The sequence below is a fragment of the Equus przewalskii genome, chromosome 16, assembly GCF_037783145.1.
Source record: "Equus przewalskii isolate Varuska chromosome 16, EquPr2, whole genome shotgun sequence".
Taxonomy (NCBI): Eukaryota; Metazoa; Chordata; class Mammalia; order Perissodactyla; family Equidae; genus Equus; species Equus przewalskii.
Window position 1 is genome coordinate 20,068,899 of NC_091846.1, and position 22,207 is coordinate 20,091,105.

The 22,207-nt window shown below is 44.1% G+C and overlaps 1 protein-coding gene across 4 annotated transcripts in view; it reads right to left on the minus strand.

The window, feature by feature from the left end:
- The window catches only part of FAM124A (family with sequence similarity 124 member A), an 86,747-nt gene extending 65,619 nt beyond the window's left edge, over positions 1-21,128 (minus strand). For 2 of the 4 annotated variants that reach the window (XM_070578814.1, XM_070578813.1), the window contains exon 1: positions 20,573-21,128. In XM_070578814.1, coding sequence (XP_070434915.1) covers positions 20,573-21,113 — 541 coding nt within the window. In that variant the 5' untranslated portion in view covers positions 21,114-21,128. Of the gene's footprint in view, positions 1-12,456; positions 12,489-20,572 lie in introns of all 4 variants that reach the window. The other 2 variants (XM_070578816.1, XM_070578815.1) reach the window with 2 other exon arrangements.
- Between the last annotated feature and the right edge of the window lie 1,079 nt (positions 21,129-22,207).

A 22,207-nucleotide genomic window follows, 5' to 3' on the forward strand; every position in this document is an offset into this window, starting at 1 on the left:
TGCATGAGGTCGAATAAACTCCTTCTTTGCATTTCTAAAGCCCCTCTCTGGGGCACTAATCAGTGCAGGGGCTGAGATACCTGCTCTGTCAACCAGCCCCACATGATCAAGTGGCAGCAAACCCAGGTGAGGTGGTGGCTCAGGTAGGCAGCAAAGACAAGCCCAGGGCACAGGGTGACTCTGTGAAGAAGGATTAGGTCAGAAAGAGAGACGGAAGGAGGCTCCAGAAGGACAATGAACACAAAACCCACCGTGTTGTGAAGTGCCACAAGAGGGCCAGCCTCCCCTCATTAAGCTGCACGGTTTCCTCGGAATGCCTGAAATAAATGCTCTCAGAAAGGGGCTTCCAAATTCCTTACCGGGAGGGTCTATTCATCCTGAATGTAATGAATAACCTGCCTTCATCTCTTTTTTTCGTTTTGTTTGTTTGTTTGTTTGTTTTTTTAAGTAAAGCCAGTTCCTTATACCTCTGAACTAGAGAAAAAAATTGAAGCAATCCCCTTTGGCCCTGCCAACACTTAAGATAAAATCACAGACTTTCTTAATTCTTAGTAATTTTATGATTTTGACAAGGCCTTTGGTTGACTTGCAAGTTTGGACTGTGAAAATTGCAAGGCTGGCCCCGGTGCCAGTCCCAAACTGAAGTCAAAATTAGATGCAGAGCTGGAAATAGTGGGAATCTGGTGGCAATGAGGTGACATGCAGAGTTTTAACATAGGGGATCCAATTTGCATTCATAAGCTTAGATAATAAGGTTCTATCTCAGCCCGAATTGATAGAATTTTCCTGTAACCGAAGAATTGAATATAGGCTGAACGGCTAAGCCAAAACCTATATTTTCATTTGACTGAGGAGAACAATAAGGAATCTTTCTGGTCCTTAGGGCCTCACAAGCTTTTGCAAGAAGTATGGCTTTGCTGTAAGTGTAGTATTTGACTGCTCTCTCCATTTTCATCCTCTGTTGCAGATACAATGTCAGGCATGTGGATGTGTGCTTTGTATTCCTGAGCTTATTCTGAAACCAGGACATGATTAAGAAAGAAATAATATGGAAAGTGAAGCAGATACTGCAGATATCCTGAATTTTCTCCACTTGGAAGTGGGACATCTATTTTACTTTAAATGTATTTCTTTTTTTTTTTTCTTTTTGAGGAAGATTAACCCTGAGCTAACATCTGCTGCCAATCCTCCCCTTTTTGCTGAGGAAGACTGGCCCTGAGCTAACATCCCTGCCCATCTTTACTTTATATGTGGGATGCCTACCACAGCATGGCTTGCCAAAAAGTGCCATGTCCGCACCCGGGATCCGAACTGGTAAACCCCGGGCCACCAAAGTGAAACATGCACACTTAACCGCTGTGCCACCAGCCTGGCCCCCTTTAAATGTATTTCTAAACATTCTGAAACAAATTTCCGGATGAGAAGAGGAGGGAGAGGCAAAGGCCAGACACTACCCAGAGAGGAACGGCAAAGACACTTTAAACGCCAACGCTGCTTGACATAAATGCTGGAAGAGGATCAGAAGGTTGATAAGAAACTAGTCTTAGAAGGTACAAAGGCAGCTAGAAACACTTGTACCATAGTTATCTAAGTCCTTAGGACTATAATGATTTTGAATGGTTATGAGAAGTAAGATAGGTCTGATGCACACCAACGTCCAATGCTTCCTGCTGTATTAAGACCCCTTGTGTAGAACAGTTAAAGAGTTCAGAAGGACTGAAGAGACTCTAGTATTTTACACAGAACCCTTTTTTCTACACAGTAATTTCAGTTCTTTCTAAACCACATTATGTCTTGTCATTTTCATCCGTAGCAAAGTCATCCTGAGAGAGCTAGGACTTCAATAAAACTCTGTAGATTTGGAGACGAGGCAGCAGGGCTTGCAAACAACAAGATTACAATGTTCATCTTGTTTTAAGAAGTAAAATACATCTATCAAAACAAAACAGACAAAAGAGGAGGATGTTAACCAAAACCTATCCCAAGAATTTGCTCATCAAGGAACTCCAGACCTCCCCATCTTACACTAGAGCTGGCAGCAGGAATCCTCACAATTACACTAATGAAGATTTATTTTACAAAGGGATTTATTCTGGCAGGATGTTGAGAAATCAGATGAGCAATGAATAGCTATTACAACACTTCTAGGAAAAAATACTACATATGTGCTTATAAAATATATCCTGAGCTGTAGTAGAAAAATTGCTGACTAAATCTGGCTCTGGCTCTGCTCATCATCAAACTAGCAGCATAGGGAATGGCCTAAAATTCAATGAAATATTCAAATGTTTTGCTAATATGAATATGACACTGACATGTCCCTGGTCCTTGTTTCCTTAGATAACATGTACCATGAAGCCTGTTTGAAGAACAAGCTTACTGAACGTGACAAGAAAATTAAAGGTGGATGAGCCATGTAGTCCAGCCCCTCATTTTACAGATGACATCAGGCAACTTGCCCTAGTCGACCAGTCAGGCAGCGGCAGGTCTAGAAAGAGGACAAACATCTCCCAACTCCCAATTTGGGGTTATCCCCTTTGTATTGCAGCTTTCCCCGGCTCTGAAGTGTCTACTCCTGCTAATAGCAGCCAGGACTGCAAAGCAGGAGACACGGTCCCTTCAGGAGCTCACAACCTAACTGGGGAGGCAAGATGTTCACACAGGAGAAATACAAGAAAAACATAAAATGGGAAATAAGTTCTAAAGGATGCAGTGAATGAATTTCAGCGATCATAACCAAGGTTTTCCTTTCCCACAATTTTCTTATTGCCTTGTAGCCTCTACCTACAGAGTCTGGGCTATTCATTGCTTCAGGGAGGGTGAGGCCAGATAGACCCATTAATTAAGTTTTTGAATGTATATATTTTTTCAGATCACAGCAGAGGAAATGGTCTTGAAGGGCAAGGCTCTCTTTTGCAAGGGCAGGGGTTTTGGAGACAGAAAAGCTTTTCTGAGTCAAGAAAGGGTAAAAGCCTAGAGCAGCATTCACACCATGAATTGGAGTGCAGAAGAATGTGTGATGTTGCAAGGGTGGCTTTTACACCTCAGAGGATGTCAAGTTTGGGCTTCTGGTGGGAAGAAGACTGCAAGGGACCCGACCAATGTCTGAATGCCAGAAGGTTTCCGAGAAAGGATCATGTACTGAACTGGGCTGAGCCCTGGAGGGGTGGGGATCTCAGAGCAGAACAGAACTGTGCCAGAGGGCGAGGGCAGCAGCTCATGAGTGAAGTTCAGCTCGATTAGAGAAAAATACAGCAGTTCTCCTTTGATACCTGAGCTTGTGACTGTGAAAATTCACACACACTATAACAGAAGGTTCTTAAAGAGTTCTTGACAGATAGTGGAAGTGTTATAACCCAACTGATGGGGACCCCTTAAGCACGCCATCTCTTAGAAGGACCTCCAACTTGAGTCTAGGTTATCTGTGACCCCCGCACATTTTAGACTCGCTATGCTCATCTTAGCCTGAGGCAATGAAATAGTAAGCACAGATTCACAGAGGAAGCCTAATTCTCCCTATAATAGACAAAGGAAAGACTTCCCACCACTATTCTTGTTACAAAGAAGGAAAAATAGGTCTTTCAAGCACAGATTGAATAGCTCAGCTTCACTACCTTTTTGAACCAATAATAATGTCAGAAGATGTCAGGCTAAGATAAAAATAAAAGGGGGAGTGAGACTAGATGGAATACTCCTCCCCTTACATAACCAGAGTGCTGTACAATATAGAAGTTTAATAAATGTGGAGGAAGGAGAGAAGGTTACAAAGAAGGGAGCCTCTTTGCTTTCCTGGCCAATTCTGAATATCGTAAACTTTAGTGGATACGACTCAGCTTTTTGCACAATGTTCCCCAAATATTTCTAACATGCTATCCCCTCAGAGGTTAACGGCAACAACACTGATGACGAATAAAGATAGAAATTGTATCCTGGAGTGGGAAACACTTTCCATAAAGCCTGTGCAGAGCACTAATGGCTTTGCTGTGGCTGTTATCGCTGCCCGAGGTCAGAGCAGGAGTGTAATCAGTACCATACTCTCAATGAGAGCCACAGAAAAGACTTCAACTTGCACGTCTCCAAAACTTGAGAATCTCTCTTTTTATAATTTACATGTTTTCTGTGTGTGTGTGAGGAAGATTTGCCCTGAGCTAACATCCATTGCCAGTCTTCCTCTTTTTGCTTGAGGAAGATTGTCCCTGAGCTAACATCTGTGCCAATCTTCCTCCATCTCATATGTGGGACGCTGCCACAGCATGGCTTGATGAGTGGTGTGTAAGTCTGTGCCCAGGATCCCAACCTGTGAATGCTGGGTCACTGAAGCAGAGCGCACAAACTTAACCACTACACCACTGGGCTGGCCCCTCTTCAGAGCACTTTCGTTCATTGTTATTCTCTGTGTGTGTGTGTCCATCCCTATCCTTTTTTGTTCATAAAAAAATCACAGTTTTTATGAGACCCTGGCACTCTCATCCACGCCAGTGGGAGAGTGAAATGGTGCCCTTGGAGAATGATTCAGCAATAGGGATCAGAAGCTTTAAAAAGTAAATACGCTTTTTAAGTTAGCAATTCCACTGCAGGAATTTATTTTACGGAAATAATGAAGACTATGCACAAAGTCTTAGCACAAAAATATTCCTGGCAATGCTGCTTTACAATAGTGAAAAAGTGAGTATAACCTCTAGGACCAAGAGAGCACTGGTGAATCAAGCACAGTGCAGAAATACAATGGACAACCGTATAGCTAAGCAAACTATTGTAGAAGTAAGTTTACTAATATATAAAGATGTTCACAATATACTTAGTGAGAACATTAGACTATAAAACTATACAATACATTTTTTGGTAATAATACATATCTATAGGAATATAATGATGCTCAGAAAAAAAAATCTATAAAGGCAGACACCAAATTATAACTCCTAGTCGTTTCTAGATGGTAGGATTCTAAGTTTTCCTCTTTTTGCTAATCTGTATTTTTTTGCTTTTCTACAATGAATATGAATTATTTGGGTAATAATTATTTTAAAATTGAGAAAAGCACCAGGCACGTCAGGGGAATGTACAGTAGCAGCTACTCGCTTTTGTTCCCTCCCTTGGGGTGGGGTGTCCTGACAACCCTGGTAGACCAGATGTCCCTGAAGTGTCACTTCAGCATCTCAGGGAAAATCTGGTCATGAGGAGTCTGCCTCCATTTTTCTGTCATATCCTGGGTAGAAGTCGGCACTCTCTATGTGGTTGAAGTCACACAATTAAAACTTATCTTTGAAGCTAGAGAGACTACATCATATTTTTTTGGAAACGAATGGCAGTAGAGCAGAGCATCAAAGTTGTTGTCTCTGTGGTACATTGTCCTCATCCTTTGATTTCCTGATGTGTATCTTTGGTTATTGCTTTTTTCTTATCAAGTGTCAAATGGTAATATTGCCTAGCCTTTCAGGTCCCCGTTCAGAGGATTTTGAATATATAGAGCGCACACCATCAAACAACAGTCTAAGTGCACCACGCTTCCAGCATTAGGGGTTTCATTCATCTCAGAGGTGTCGCTTGCTACTTCCATGATCCTACAGATCAGGCTGCCACCTGCTTTTCAAAAAACACCCACACAAACAAACGAATACCTCTAGCTTGCCTGAAAAAGGACACATCCGATGTTTTAAAATAAACCACTCAGTGGAGGAATACAACATTCTTCTTTTAAATATCAATAAAACCATTCAAATATTAATCAAGTGAAAATTTCTCTCATCTAGACATAACACAAATCCTAAAGCCTATATACCATTAAAAATGAGAATCTAAAGGTAAAAAATTTGGAAAAACCACATCTATCAGGGACGATTTAATAGTGATCTTGCTTAATGGGGAGATGGGCCAGATCAGGGCTCCTCAAAATTTCAGTACAAACACTCACCTGACCCAGGAGCTCTGAGGGGACCTGGGTTCTGCATTTCTAACAAGCCTCAGGTTGACGCTGATGCTGTGGTCCAGAGACCACACTCTGAGAAGCAAGCTTTCAGGTTTGGTGATTTTCTGTGCTCTGCCAGGCTGAGAATATCTTCCCTGGGCAGCTGACAAACTGGGAGTGAGTAGATACCCCAACCTGCACCAGCTGGCATTCTGTGCTCTCAGGCTGCGGCTAAGCCCCTGCTTGAGTGGCTGCGAGACCAGGACCTGCCAAAAATGACACACCCAGGACTGTGGCCTTTTTATTAGTGTTAGCTACAAGCTACACACTAAATGGCTCCAGCCTTAAGAGGAAGGTCCAGGAACATAATGAGCATCTCAAATCTGAAGCCAAACTTGCCACAGAAAGCCTCAATGCTTGGGGGCACGGGAAGAGCCACCAGCAGTGGGGCCCTCTCTCCACAGTCAGTGCAAGCTGGACTGAGGCCAATGCATCCCAAGGAGGAGGGAAGAAGCCTTAGGGGCTCTTTCTTACACAGTTACAGGAGCAGTAGCTGTAGGGGTACCAGAGGCCCCATACCAGGGAATGCAAAAGGTACTTCCGAGTAAAAGCTTTCATCTTACAGTCACTTTGGAAGGCAGGGCCACAAAGGAGGATAGACTGCACAAGGAAATCATACTGATCCGTCCACGTGCACAACATCTTAATGGCTGCTGACTGATCTCTAGCAGCCATTTCAGACATTGAGAAGGACTGTGCCATCAGTGACGCCATTGTCCAGCACAGGGCCACTCACAGAGAGCCCTTCTAGGAGGCTGCAGAGTTATTCCAGCCGTGCAGCAGCTCACCCTGAATCTCCCGTGAGAACAGTTCTACAAGTGAACATGACTGTTGTGCAAGATTAGGGTCTGAAACACAATAAAAATGGAAATAGGTCTTATGCAGTTTCATTTGTTGGAAGCTGCACACTCAAGTGCTCCTGGCTGTATGGCGTGGAGAGTAGAAATCCAAACCCCTGATTTTCCTCCGTTTGGAAATACGTATACCATTTCCCCGAGGCTCTGATTTGTTTTATGTCAACTATGAGGTTTACAACAGTATGTTAAACAACATCATTAGTTATTACTAATGAGCCCTTTGGAAACTGCGGAAATAGAAAATGAGCGAAAGTGATGATGGACCCGAACTGAGATACTTCAGGTACTTGTCAGGTTGGTCCCTAAAGACCATGTTACCGTCCATAACTACCTTTGTCTAAAAGGCTGTATTCTGATTTAGAGGAAATCAGGGACTTTTTTTGTTTTGATGCTTTTACTGCAATAGGAGTGTGAAGCTGGGGATGGACTAGGAGGATTTTTTTTAGTTTTTTTGCAAACTTATGTACCTTGCCAGTTCCAGGCTGATCACAAAATTAAGCAAGTTCAGTGGCTAAAATTGTTCTTCTTAAGGATTAATGAATAGATTTGAGTTTTACCTAGATCTTATGGAATAAGATGCTGAAAGAACATTTGTTCTGAAAATTACAATGAGGAAAGTATTGCACACAGAAGAAAAGATGAAAATGATGAAATTTACAAATGGATCAAAGTTAAATTGGCTATTACCACCTCTTCCAAAATGATGATCCTCCCTTTTCGGAGATGTGATAAAAACTGGCTCTAAAATGAACAAAGTCTGTCCATGAGTTATCATCTCCTCTAACAAAAACAGAAAGAAAATAATGATTATTTTATTATCCCATGTCTGAATTTAGCTCTTGGATATGGAGACACAGATCACATATATTTAAATATTCCCCACGAGTGATGAGTTCTATAGTACGCAATCATATCTTTTCAACGTGTTGCCTTTAATGCTCCTTATATTTGTTTATTAATTAAATCACAATGAGTTTATCTTTCCCTCCATGCTGAAGGGAGGCACAGATGTGGCCAAAGACCAAGTCAAAACGTATTATGTTTCAGTATCCTGAAACTGCAAGGAAATGATGCAACTGCTGAGAAATGAAAGGGAGAAGACAGCATTTATGTGGAAAGAAGTGTCTGTGAGAAAAGGCAGCCTCAGGAAGGATGAAATGTCCTCCTCGACAGGGCAGTGAGGCAGAATTGACAAGCCCCGTTGGTGGCTCGAGACCAGCTACAGTGTCTTGCAATTAACCAAGACACCCCAACTCTCCTATTTGAAAAACACCTGCCATCCACCTGATTCTTTCTTCTCAAGATAAGGGTGTGTCCAGGGTCCCGCAGTACCAGTGGCCCTAATCAGGGCTGCCTTCAAGGGCAGGTCACCAACATTGCAGCCCCAGGAAAGCTGAGGGGACAGAACTCCATCCAACCTACAGCCTGTGGACGCTCGGGGCCAGCAGGGAGAATGTAGGCAGGAAGCGGGGAAGCTACCTGAGTCACTGGAAGGACAGAACAGGAAGCTAGGAAAAGAAAGCTAGGGGAAAAAACAGGAGGGCAGGAACCTGAGGCCTGGGTGGGCTGTGAAACAGAGTCAGGGACTCCCGCGCACCCATGTCGTGTGCCTTTTTGCATAGCTTTGTTTGTGCTCCTGGGCTCATATCAGGAGAACACACTGTTGATGGCCATTTCTCCACAATTTCAAACACAGAGAATTCCTCAGGGCTTTGCCAAGGGTCATCTGCATCATTAAACTGATCTTTTACCATTTGTGCTTTGAAAAGTACGATGGCGTTCCTGCTGTCACTGGCAGGTCATAAGGGCCAGGGAAAGAGTTAATGACTATACCTGAGTTTTGAGAAGGAACAGTTTTAGGGCCCAAATTAAGAGGGCAAATAGAGGAGAGGCTCTTGGAGAACAGCCTCAAATAGAGAGAACTAGTTAATTCTTTGACCAGCCCCTCCTGGCATGTCCTGGGGCTGCAGCTCCTCCAGAAATGTTATACTGTCCTAAGAATATCATTTGTAAGCCCCAGCATCTTCTAAGAGCAACTCTCAAGTATGATTATAATCTATATTTGAATGGATATATTCAATCATACCTGATGGGAGTTTCATTAGCATTACATGGCACAGTTGATTTTTTTTCACCTGGTATAATTATTGTTTTTCTTTTATCCTGTTTATAACATTTCCCCTTTTTATTTAAAGCACTTAAGAATGCAAATTATACACAGTGGCTTGATGATCTCCTAACCAGGTTTCTGGAAACACAACCTGAAATTCTGAGAGTATAAATTACATTCATCTTCCTTAGGAAGCATTATGATTTACTGAGATCTCCTGAGTGCTAACAGTGTGTTTAGCTTTGTGGAAAGCAGCAAGGAAAAGCCAGTCTGCCCTGTCAATCTGAAAAAGGCAAATGGACCAGTCACAACTAGAAAAAAATTCACCCACTCAAAACCAAACCATCCGTTAAAGAAGCACCCTCAGCCACTCCCCCCAGAGTTGAAAGTGACCTTGGACACAGTCAGCAGAAATGCAATTTCATGACGCATGAGGTTGAGGAAAAACAGGATGCCCAGCAATCCATATGCCATCTCCTGCCCCATATCTTGTCCCTTTCTTGGAGGGGAAGGGGATAAAAAGCAGCCGCTGCCCCTCACCACAATGTCTCCACCGCCACCAACTTATTTATAGGCAGCTCACAGTACCAAAGCTCAGATCGATTCTGAACAGCCCTCCCTTCAGGTTTAATGCTACAGGGCACCAGAGAGGATGCCCTTTCTCCAGACTCTCATTCTGGGACAAAGAAAAAAGGTACAGAATCCTCGATTCTTCACTCCTTCCTTTCTCTCTTCCTTCTTTCTTCCCTCCCTTCTTCTCTCTTTTTAGAGGAGTTTCTAAGACATTCACCTCTTAACACCCCAGAGCTTCTGGAAAGGTGCTCAGAGACCATCCAGCCCAACCACCTCATTCTACAGAGGAGGAAACTGAGGCCCAGAGAAGGTAAGTGACTTGCCTGAGAGCACACACTGATAATTCATGCTGGAAGCAGGACTAGGCCCTATGACACCCAAATCCCACACCACTGCTCTTGTGCTTTCTCTTGGTGACGACCTTTCTGCCATCAGGGGCATGCGGCAGGAGGAGGCAGCCCCTGCATTCAAAGGGAAGAGATGATGACGAAATAGGGTGACTAGTGTTCTTGGAGGAAGTTTCCCTAACAATTCCAGCCACGATGAAAACCACTTGCACAAACAGATGAAACCCTAGCTCGCCCCAAGGAAGCCTTTATGGCCCTGTGAACTCAGGAACGAACACGTAAAGGAGCTTTATGTGACCGTTGGGTAAGAAGCACTCGCAGACATAGAAACATCCATTTCCTAACAGTGAATGGTCAGAACCCATCCTCAAATCCCAATCAGGAATCAGGAATCATTCAGAAACAAGCCATTCTGTGTAGAGAGGCTGAGAAAGGCAGTGGAAGGACAATGAGAGGCAGGAGCTGCTCCCAGGACCGACAAGTGGAAACCAGGACTTGTCAGTCCTCTGGGCCCTGCTGGTCACACAGGAGGTGCTGGCACCAAGTTGGCTGTGACAGGGAGAGTGACCCTGAAACTGAAGCATTCAGGATTGATAGTAAACTTATTAACTTCTCTAAACTCAGTCCTTGGAATGTGGTTATCTAATTTGCGGGGAAGCTCCATTTTTAATAATGACTTGGAAAGTACTTTTTATTATTGCAGCACTGTCAAAACTATGTTTTAAAGGATAGACTTAAGACTCTAGACTTAAAAATTTTGTTTCTTTTCAGAAAGGGTCCACCCTGTTACCTTTCACTGTCTGCTTAAGGGGCCTTCTCCTGAGTATGGGTGTGGCCAGGATTTATGCTCCTGGCTGGGAGGAAAGGCAGGCCAGGCAATATACTAGGCAAAGACAGCCAGGGGCCCATTAGTATCCACTCACTGCTTCTTCCTGCCGAGAACAAGGATGTGATGGCTATGGCAGAGGCAGCTACTTTGTAACCCTGAGGCAACCCTGAGGATGGAAGCCAAAAGCTGAGGATGGTGTAAGAGAATGATTGAAGGAGCTTCCTCACCAGACCTGCACTGCCCCCTCTGAACTTTTTATTTTTTTTTAATGTTAGAGGAAAAAAAAGAAACCCTACTTCTTTAAGTCATTATTTTTTCTCTATTATTTGTAGCCAAATGCATTTCCTAACCGAAATATGAGACACATACACATCCTCACTCTCCAAGAGGCCCCAACAATTAAGAGTGAGGCAGGAATCACAAAATATTTAAAGAGAAAAGGAAGAGCAATAAAAGGCTATTGATCCCAGTTGCACTGAGAGAAATTCCAACTCAGAGAGTGCAATTAAAATAACGGAGAGGAAAACATCCCAAAACAAATTATCAGTCTCTCTGACAAGAGAGGTGCTTTGTTGTGACCCAGAGGACTGATTTGAGGGCTACAAATTGAGCAAAGGCTTCGGGCAAGTATTTTATAAAAATCATTCTTAAACAAATGCAGCCTCTGGGCAAAACTGAGTGGAATGAAAACGGCGGCACTGAGAGAGAGTTCAAGAGAGCAGCCTCTGATTTTAGGAATGCAAAAGCTTCAGGGAGTGCACGCAGACCACTGGAGCATTCTTCTCATTATTACTAATGGTTCTTAATAACTAAGGGGCAATGTTGGGTCTCCAGTTGGCTGAAATGATCAGAAATAGCCCAGTGCAGTTATACTAATCACTAAATATAATTTGACACTAAATTACAATTCCAGATATACAGCTTTCTGCACAGTCTCTTATTGCAGTGGAAAACTAAGCCAGAACATCAATAAATAGAATAATCTAATTAACTGTCTTTCCGTTTGGGAACTATTTAGAATTGAGAGTTTAACAGGATAGAGAGGACAAAGCAATTTAGTACTTACTGATTCAAAAAATCTGGGCGTTTACTGTAAGACCACTTTTTGTTATTTTACAGTGTTTAATCAATCTGGATGGCTTTAGTCATTTATGTAGTGATCTCAATGACTGTAAATTGTTCCTAGATATAAGGCCTAATTTCCCATGAATAGATTTACTTGTGATTTAATATTTAATACAGGTACCTTTTTCTATGCTTAGAGTATGCTTATAAACATATTCCCAATCATTTTTTTAGCATATGTAATAATCGTCTATGACAGCTGCCTGCAGATACAGAAATACAAGGGAGGAAATTTGCCCAACATATTGGGGCCACCATGGATCCGATGAATGTGCTCTGAGCTGTTAGCCTGTGGGCGCAGCTATTTAATAAATGTTTGTTGAATGAATGAGCTATATCAGATTCTTCAGAGGAGGTGTTTTAGGAGCATGCGTGCTAATAAAGCACGGGCTAGTTCCTTCAAGCTGAGTTTCCACAGGGAAAGTAATGGCATATCTAGTCCTGAGATCAACGTACAATCAAATTCTCAAGGAAAAGCTTCTACTTCCAGAGTTAGAGGATCCTGTATCCCTTTCTTTGGCAAGGATACCTTTGTTGATTCGTACTATTAGAGCAGGGGTTACATAGATGGCCTTCTCTGTGTACATACATGGGGCTGACACCTAGGGGACTGCGAAGACAGTGCTGAAGGACATTTAAACCATACTTACTGCTGGTGGAGGACATGTGGCTGTAGTCAGACCTGAAACATAAAACCTTAGTATTAGTAGGATTAGACATTATTTTTTTTTATCCAAATGATTTTTTCAAGCTAGAGTTTTAAACGGCCAGTGGTAAGTAGCTTTTAACTGGTAAAGAAATGCCACAAATTAAAAACTGTAGCGCTCAGGATTGTTTCGTGCAAAGTAAAGTTGCGCCTGAATTTGAAAGCAAAACTTCAAAGGCACTTTAGAAATCAAGGGTCCTTCACAAGGGTTCTGTGAATCTCCGAGATGGGAGACCAGGTGGATCCTGAACCACCTAAATTTGCTAGCAAACTTTTGAATGAAGCTTTTTTTCCTGGGGAGAAGGCTCAATGTTTTCAACAGATCCTCAGAGGGGTTCATGATGCTCCAAAAGGTGAAAGCACTGCAAATGAGTACCTTCAAATGTTAGCACCATGCCATGGGGAAATGTTTCTCTGCTGACACAAGCAGAGGACTGGTGGACCCTGGCAAGAGTGAGCGGGAACCCTGGCTGTGAGGGTTTCCGTGGTCAAGGTCTGGCTGACCATCAGGAAACACAAAGGCACAATGATGTCTGACAGATTTCAGTTCCCTCGGAGAAGAAATCCTGCTGGATATTAGAGTAACAGGATGTGGGCTGTGATGGGGAAAGGGAAGAGGCAAGGTTAGGGGCAGGGTGAAATTACCCATTAGTTTCTATGCTGAAAAATCAGCTGCTGGCACTGGGCCTCTGTGAGGATGGGAATCCGGCCAAGGCTCTGCCTGCTGAATCTCTGCGAAGTTTCTGCTCTACTTGTGTGGCTGGTAAGCCTCCCCTCTCTGGCAGTGTATTCGGCATAGAAGCTACTGGTTTTCTCCTCACCAGTGTCCCAAAGTCATTCTCTGTAGGAAATTACTCTCTCAGGCATGTAGGGATCTATTCTGCCAAGGTGGTAGTTAGGGGACATAGTTATGCAAATGAAGTGGTTAATTACGTTTAATTTTACAGATATACACTCCTTTTATTTACTTAGTCTCATGTTGCCTTTCTTGAATCATCCAATTTTCACTCTATTGAGTTTCTTACCACATTAAAAAAGTGTATACAAAACCTTAAGAGAAAATCCTAAAGAGCACACCTCTTATCAGCTAAAATAACCTACATTTCTCACACAAAGTGATGCACTGATTTATTGGTAGAGGAGCGAAATGGAAGAAAAACAGCATGTGGTTTTCTCTCTTCAAATGAAATACTTTAGCAGTCATAGAATCAATGAATTTTAAAACTGGAAAAAATAACAACTACTCACATTTGCATATCCCTTTATATATGACAAACTGCATCCGCTTAGATCTAATCCAATTTTTTTTATATTGTTGATTAGGAAGCTAAAGTGATACGATTTGTAAGGAGACCAGGAGGTGAGGAATGACAAGGGCTTGACCTAGGTGTGCAGGGCAGTGGCAAGGAAGGAGCTGGGAGGTAGAATGGACTGTTTACGGCATGGTGACATGCTGGCTAAGGGAAATGGAAGAGAGGAGAGTGAAGGGTCAGTAACACTCTGAAACTCAGGATTTTTAGCCCCATCATCGGTGCATTAAATTTTTTCTGGAACCAGGCAGGATTTAAATAAAGTTTAGGACAATACTTAGAAATATAACTATATATAAATGCAATGAATGCTCAACAAACATCCACTGTGGTAAATGCAGTGGCAAAACAATTCCATTACAATATGACCACCTTAAGATGGACAGACTCTAAAGAAATTTCACAACAATTCAGATAAAACGTTCAATAAGAATGTGCAACAGTACTATTTATTTTATTATTAAAAATTTGTCAGTATTTTCAACTATGATTTTCCAAATACTCCCAAGGCAGATGGGTTTCACATATGCATACATTTTAAAGATCTGCATACAGATGGATATGTATGTAGAATGAAATTTACATTTGAAACATATTGCAAGAATCTTAAAATGCAACAGTAGTATTTAAGGACAGGTGCTAGCATAACTAATGGCCCTGCCATGAATCCCTCTGTATTTATCATGACTAAAGGCACTGCCCAGGTCAGGTCACTCTCCTGATTGTCACGCTTGCCCTGCTCCAATTCCTTCCCCTTATAGCAGCCAATCTTTGCAAAGCACAAATCTGATCAGGTCGCTCTCTGGATGAAGTGCAAGCTTGACAGCGTACAACATAAACCCCTCTCTCCATGACTGATGGCCTCTGCCCAGCTCTGCAGTCTCATCCATCACCCCAACTTCCATCCCTGTCTACCATCAAAAAAAACAGAAAGAAAAGTCACCTAAAACCTCACATTGCTCTCCAGCCCCTGATCGTGTTTATGTAATTTGTATACAGTTGCCATAATGACAGAGATACAATTTTAAACTGCTCTTTTCACTAAACACCATCCATAAAATGTTGCTACATAGTTCCTGTAATTATAATTTCAAATGAAGTAATATACTATAATTTATTCAACCACGTCCCTTTTGTTGGCTACGTTATTGTTCCTAATTGTTCACTTTTGCAAAGCACATGGCAATGAGATATTTACAAATACAGCTTAATATTTACTCCTCCTCAGAAAAATTATCATGGGGGGACTAGGGACTGAGTTGACGTATGAACACTTTTATAGCTCTTAAAATACATTCCAAATAACCTCAAAAGATTATTTACTGGAAATACTGCCAGTGAAAGCCAACTTGTAAAGTTTAAGACAATTTTGTGCATAAATAGGTTCAAACAACTTCAGATATTGAACTACAATTCTCTGGAGGGGTACATAGTTCTCAGCTTTTTTATGGTAGGAAGGAACCACAGTGTGGTATGTGTCTTGGGAATCCTGTTTATTGGTCTCACACCCTAAGAATTTACCCAGCTGGCTCTGCATAAGACATTCATCTCTGCCAGAATGAACCGTGAAAGGTGAATCCATGAATTTTAGGATGAAAAACTTATGGACACACGATACGGATGAGAATAATGCAAGGATTATACATTTTCACACACCTGACACATATAATAGACACATTTTCAAATAGTACATTGATTTAGTATCTGTGCCAATAAGGAACAGAAAGTTAGATGCAGTCCCTTGATTGTATCTTAATTACAACTATACATATAGGGATTATATATAAAGGGGTCTGCACATAAAATAGTTTAGACTGTCAGCAGCCTACTTGTCAATTTTTATATATATATATATATATATATATATATATATATATATATATATATATATAACAGATACCGTCCTAAATTCTCTTTTCCAGGAAAATCTTGGCATAAGAATTGATCCTGGCATTTCAGTAATATTGATCTTGACAATTCTGTACAACATCAGCTCAATGCATCATGGACCCCATCTGTTAACTCTCAGTCCATTGAATTAGATGCCATGGTAATTTAGAGCTAACTAGCTCCACCTGAACACAAAGATAATAAAGTACCTGATAGATCATCTTGTCTTCTACGCAAGATTTCCCCTGTTAACTCTTCTTTAAACTTGTCCCATTTTAAAATTTATTCTATCTGTTCTTTCGCATCCACCTGTTTATAAATGCTAGATCCATGAATTTTTTTTGTTTTCTCTTACATCACAGTAAAGTATCAGTTGGAGGTCACCCAAAGATAAAGGATATGGTACGACCTTATGTTTTCAAAAGATCAGTGACAGCTGACATAGAAGTGGAGGTCCATTAATGCCAGTCAAAGGAAGATTAGCCCTGAGCTAACATGTGCAGCTAATCCTCCTCTTTTTTCTGAGGCAGACTGGCCCTGAGCTAACATCCATGCCCATCTTCCTCTACTTTATATGTGGGACTCCTGCCACAGCATGGCTTGACGAGCGTTGTGTAGGTCCACACCCAGGATCCGAACCTGTGAACCCCAGGCCACTGAAGTGTAACATGCGAACTTAACCACTGCGCCACCGGGCTGGGCCCAATGCCAGTCAAACTTTTTAATGAAAATAATCCATCAAGTATGGTTGTATTTGAAAGAGTGGCTTAGAAGTCAATCTGGGAGACATCCCTAATGAAAACCCCTTAAAGAGCGTTTGTCTTACTTATTCTTTTATTTGGGTATTTGTAAACAATACTGCCCTTCTCTCTGTTAAGCGATTCTGTTTCTTAAGATAATTTACTATGGTCAATAGCTGACTTGCCAGTTTTTTCTAAAACTACACAGAAGCACAAGTTTGCTTTCAAGTGGATTTGGAGAATGGGAGTTTCAAAATGACATCAGTCGTCACAGAAGAATACTAATTTGCTTTTAGTCTTGGCTTGTATTAGGTGGGTCAGACAGCAAAGGTAGCATTTCAAGCAAAAGAAAATATCTGAGCAGAAAACAAGAATTATAGATCAAACGGCTCCTTAAGAGGCAACTTCACTATGTGAGAAGTGTGCTGGAGACCCAGGCTTCTTGGAACCATCTCTTTGATGATGTTGCTGAAAGGATGGATAATCAGCTCAAACAGTACCTCCAAATCTGTTCCTCCTATGTCTTGTTCACACCAGCTTAGCAACCATCCCTCTCCCCCAAACCTTGATGATCCCAACCACTATGTCTCTTTGCCTGCCCCTGGGTAGTTGAGCACTGCTGCAGGAAAACAAATAGCAAGGTCGACGGGTACCTTCAGGTACACGTCATCGCTAAACTCAATGGGGTTCTCACTCAATGTCCCAAAAAACTATTCCAAATCTCCATTCTCCTCAGGGAGAGGGGCTTCATTTGCATGGAAGGGGAACCCAATTCCCTTCTCTGCTTTTAGTTGTAAAAAGAGAGATGTCCTTCCTCTTCTCCAAAGCCAGTCTATCCACATGTGGTCTGATGTCCCTCTACCTCCACCTTTTCAGAAAGCTGACATTATAGATCATCAGTTTTTCTCCTATATCTTTATCCTTTCCCTTTTTATAGAATCCTTCCTATGAGCATTTATTGCCCAATTCTTGTCTATGTTTAGGAAACTCTTCCCTCACTCACTCTCCCCTCCAGCTACTGCCTCTCCTCACCCCTCCCTTTTCCAGACAAAGGGTTCTAGCTATTTCCTCTTCCTCACCTTCCACTCCCTCCTGGAGCCACGCTGATCTGGCTTCTGCCTCTACCGCTCCACTGTCAAATATTACTCTATCTTCGCTTCATCATCTCCATTTAAAAAGAAGACACATCACATTCCTCATCTGAGTTTCTCAGTAGCACAGTTGACTTCTTTTTCCTTTCTTCCCTTGGCTTCTAGGATATCACATTCTTCCTTTTTTAATTCCATGCCTACTTTTTATAAGGCTCCTTTATCTGCTCATTTTCCTTTACCTGACTTTTAAATGTTGTACTTTCTCAAGGCTGGTCTTAAGTAGTACCTGCTTCACAGAGTTGTTGAAGGATTAAATGAGTTAATGAAACACGTGAAGGCTTAGACAGTACCTGGCATAGAGTAAATGCTAGGTAGGCGTTTGCTATTGCCTTTAGTTGATTTAATCTGCTCCTAGGGCTTCAACTGCCATTTTTAGGCTGACAGTTCCCAAATGCGATGTCACCATGCAGACCTCCTCTCTGACCTCCTCTCTAGATAAACATACTTAACTGCTGGCTCACCATCTTTACTTGGATGTCTCCCAACACCTCAAACACAACATGTTGAATATGAAACTTCTCACACCCTGCCCAAACTTGGTTTGGAGGGGCTCAGTGGCTACTTTGAGAATCTGATGAAAAACAAGTCTCTCTCATAAAAATTCACAAAGCACATCATTTTTCATACAACTTGAAGCAATGCGTTGACCCCAGATTAAGGATCCCTGCCTTAGCAGATGTGTCACTTAAGCTGAGTCTTAAAAGAAGAGTAGAGTTTCACCTGGTGACCAGGCATGCCAGGTGGAGAAAAGCATAGCTGGCCGAGAGGGCAGCTTGACAAAGGTGAGGAATCAGAAACACCCTGTGGCTATGGCTGGATGCAGAGTGCAAGGGTGGACCTGCCAAGAAACAAGGCCAGAGAGAGAGGGGGACCCCGTAACATCGGGGCTTGTAGGCCACGCTAAACTCTTTGCACTTTATAGATGACAGAGCCACTAAAAGTTTGGAAGGGAGAGAGACATGATCAGATTTGCGTTTAAAAAACAAATAGCAAACATGTAGTGATGCTTTGTATGCAATCTCGACAGGTAGCTCTATGAAAGCTGGAGAGGGTAACAGGATGCGAGGCCTGGGGAAGCAGAGAAATTATGAACAGCTTTTTGCTAACTAGACTAAACTTCAAGAGATATGTGACTATGTGGCAAATACAGGACTAATAAGCATACATTGAAACTATTTTATTTAATGCACGCCATTTTACCTTTATCTTTAGCTTAACAATGCTACTGGGGCAATAAGAAGTCTTTACACAGTTCTGTCCTGTTGCAACTATACACTTTAGTGACAGAAGCAGAGAACAGAAGCCCTAGTGTCAGTATATTCAGCAAGCCCCTCCCAGGAGCCCTGGCAGCTGTCATGCTGTTCATTGGGATCCTGGGTGATATTCCTGGGTTAGGGCTTCCTCTCTACTTCTCCAGAGAGAGCCCTTGGAAAAAATATCTGTTTTAGGTGAGCTCTGCAAACTGAAAACGAATGGCTCAGTTGATGATTTTTTAACCCAGCTGAAAATGAGCTGTTAATTTTGCTTTGTTTCTTCTATTCATAGTCCAGCTAACTAGAGGCAGGCAAAAGAAAAAAAAAAAAAGGCCAAGGATGTTCAATTAAAGTTGATAAATGCCCCATATACAGAGTGTGGGAAAAAGCAGGGGAGTTCAGTATTTGGAGTCAGGTTACTCCAGGGGAATGTGACTGGGTTCTGCAGTGAGCCAGAACGCATCACAAGTTTAGGTGATCCCAAATAGGGAAAGCCCATTGCAGAGCAAATGCTTTAGGGTGTGAAGTCCCAGATTTCGGCTGGGAGTGGGTGGAGGTGGCAAGGGAGGGTGGGGTTGGACAGGCAGAACCAGCGGCATAGGGAGCCACTCCGGCGTCAGGTCAGATCCCTGGGTCCATTCTGGCCCTGGACTCTCCTCCTGCCGTCCCAGGGTTGCCAAACCCTGAGATTAGTCTAAACCTCGTCAATCTTCCAGGAGTGAGCCTCCGTTGTCCGGCCAGCTCCAGCCCTCCCCCAGGGTTACTCCTGTTAGGAAAAGACACCCTTTCCTCCTGGGTCGGTGCCGCATCCTGGATGTGGCGCTGACTCTGCACAGGGAAATTCTCGAGATAGGGGCTGGATGGAAGCCTTGACAAGGACATTCATCTCCTAAAAGACATTCCGGAAAATGGTGTTGTTGGAAGAGGGCTAATTGGTCTCCAAAGGTTTGGGCTAATTGTTTGAGTCCGTTGAAGCAAAGAGGACGTTTCTTTAAATAAGCGGAGCTAGGTCATAGCACCATCTTCATCCCGCCCGTACCCAAGGCAGGTGGTTCCGCCTGGCACAGGTGCGCAGAGGTGAGGAAGTTCGGTGGGGGACTGGAGGAGTGAGGAGATCTCGGCAAGCACAATAAAGCCATAAAATGAAAAATGTCATCCTCTTAGACGACTTCTGAAAGACTTTTAGGCGCCGGTGTCCTACCCCCTTTTCCTCTTCTGCTCATCCCCAAACCCCCATCCCGGACTCCAGGGGGCTCCGAAGCTGCAGGAAGAAAGTCCTCGCGGAAGGTCGAAGCAAGTGCAAGAGCATCTCTCGTCTCTAACGATGGTCTCAGGGGGACACTGCATTCGCCTGGTACTACACATCGTCTCAGTGATAACGGAGGGCAAGTGGGAGTGGGGTGGGTTGTGGGGGGGGGGGCTACTCTGAACCTTAAGTCCCTCCGCTTTCCTTCCTCCCGGGGTGGGGCCCGCCCTGCCCAGGGAAGCCACGAACCACGCGGCTCTGCCCTCAGGGCCGGCCCAGGAGGGAGCGAGCACGCCACAGCCCCTCCAGCTCTCCCGGGGGACCGGCAAGAGGGGCAGCCCCTACGGCTCCGTCCCATCGCGGCGGCGCCGGCTCCGCCGAGGCGGTCCAGAAACGTCCCGGACTGGGGAGAAGCCGCCGCGCAACTTGGGGAGCGCTCCCCGCCCACGGCCTGGCCCGGCGCGACTCACCCTCCGGTCTCGGCGCCCGAGTCCACACAGTCATCCTCCTCGCCGCCGCCCGCCTTGGGGTCCATGGCGCCCTCCCCGCCGCGCGCCACTCTCGGGCGCGGGCGTAACCCCGGGCGCGCTCCCTCCGGGCCGCCCAGCCCAGCCCAGCCGAGCCGAGCCGACCCGAGCCGGAGCTGGCAGGGCACCCTCCGAGCGTCTCGCCGCCCGGGCTCGGGCGAACAACTCCGGCGCCAGCCGCCGTCCCCGCGTCGCGCCCTCTCCTGGCCGCACCCTGCCGGGCACCGGCGGCCGCTCCCGCCCCGCCCCTCGCCGCCGCTCGGCCGTGTGAGCGTGTGCGCGCGGGTGTGTGCAAGGGCACGAGGGTGTGTGCGTGCGTAAAAGTGTGTGTGCGCGGGTTATGAACGTGTGCGCGCGGATGTGTGCATGTGCATGAGAGAATGTGCTTGCGTAAAAGGGTGTGTGCACCGGGTGTGAGCGTGTGCGCGCGAGTGTGCACATGAACGTGAGCTCTCCTGTGCGCCTGTGCGTGGTGTGCGTGCATGAGTGGACGAGGTGTGTGAGGTGGAGTGCGCCTGGGTGTTTGTGGTGCGAAGTGGGTGGGTGGGTGAGGTATGTATTTGTGGGTGCTCTCTGCTGTGTCTGTGCTGAGCGCGTGTGCCCGTCTGTGCTTTGTGACCGCATGCGGTATGTGAGTGAGTGTATGTGTGAGTGTGTGCGCGTGGGAGCCGCCTCCCTCCCCTGGGCCCACAGTCCCGGAATTCGGAGTCCAGGAATTGCCCCGAAATTCCTGAGCCGCGTTCTGAGCGCCCAGTAATACGCCATCGCACCGTGAAGGCGAGGAAGGATCTGTGTCACTTCTGGGATCAGTTGGAACACCTAGGTGTTTTCTTATAGTTTCCTCAGAATTGCCAACACTGAATTCATTATCGCCTTTCTCAGCGCAGATCTGAGTGGCTTCTCACCACCCAACTTGACAGTTTACAATCGGTGTCATGCATTCTTTTGCTATTTTTATAAAAATAATTTAAACATGATCGGATGTATCTACATTCAGGGGATGTTGCAGTAAGGGATAAAGGATGTTTGTGAAGTACCCCTCTCTGCCTCAGGGTCATTGAGTTAATGAGCACTCTTGGAGGAGCTCACGTCTCCTAGTAGGGTGAGATGGATCGGAACAATCTGGGTTTTATTCTGACAGCCCTGTACAAGTCATTGGAAGGCAGTCATTTCTACTTTCTTCTCTTTTAAGGCAAGTTATTTAACCTCTTTGAGACTTAATTTATCCATCTGTAAGTGGGGCTAGTGACATCTACCCTGTAGCATTGCAGTGAATTAAATGAGAGTGTCTATGTAAATACTTAGCATGGGTTCTGATCCACACCCACCACAGGTCACAGGCAGCTGTCATTACATTTAGAGCATGAGTTAGCCATGTGCCAAGTCTCAACTTGCAAAGCAGTGTCATTCTGGGCAACAGGTGATCTCATGAAAAGGAATATATTTTCTTTTCTCTCTCACTCTCCTCTCCCTCCTATTCTTCCTTCCTACTTCGCTACCTAAATATCACTACTTTTTGATTCACCTTAATTAAATTACACAAAAGAGGGATCCAAGTAACAAAAGAAGAACTGAAGT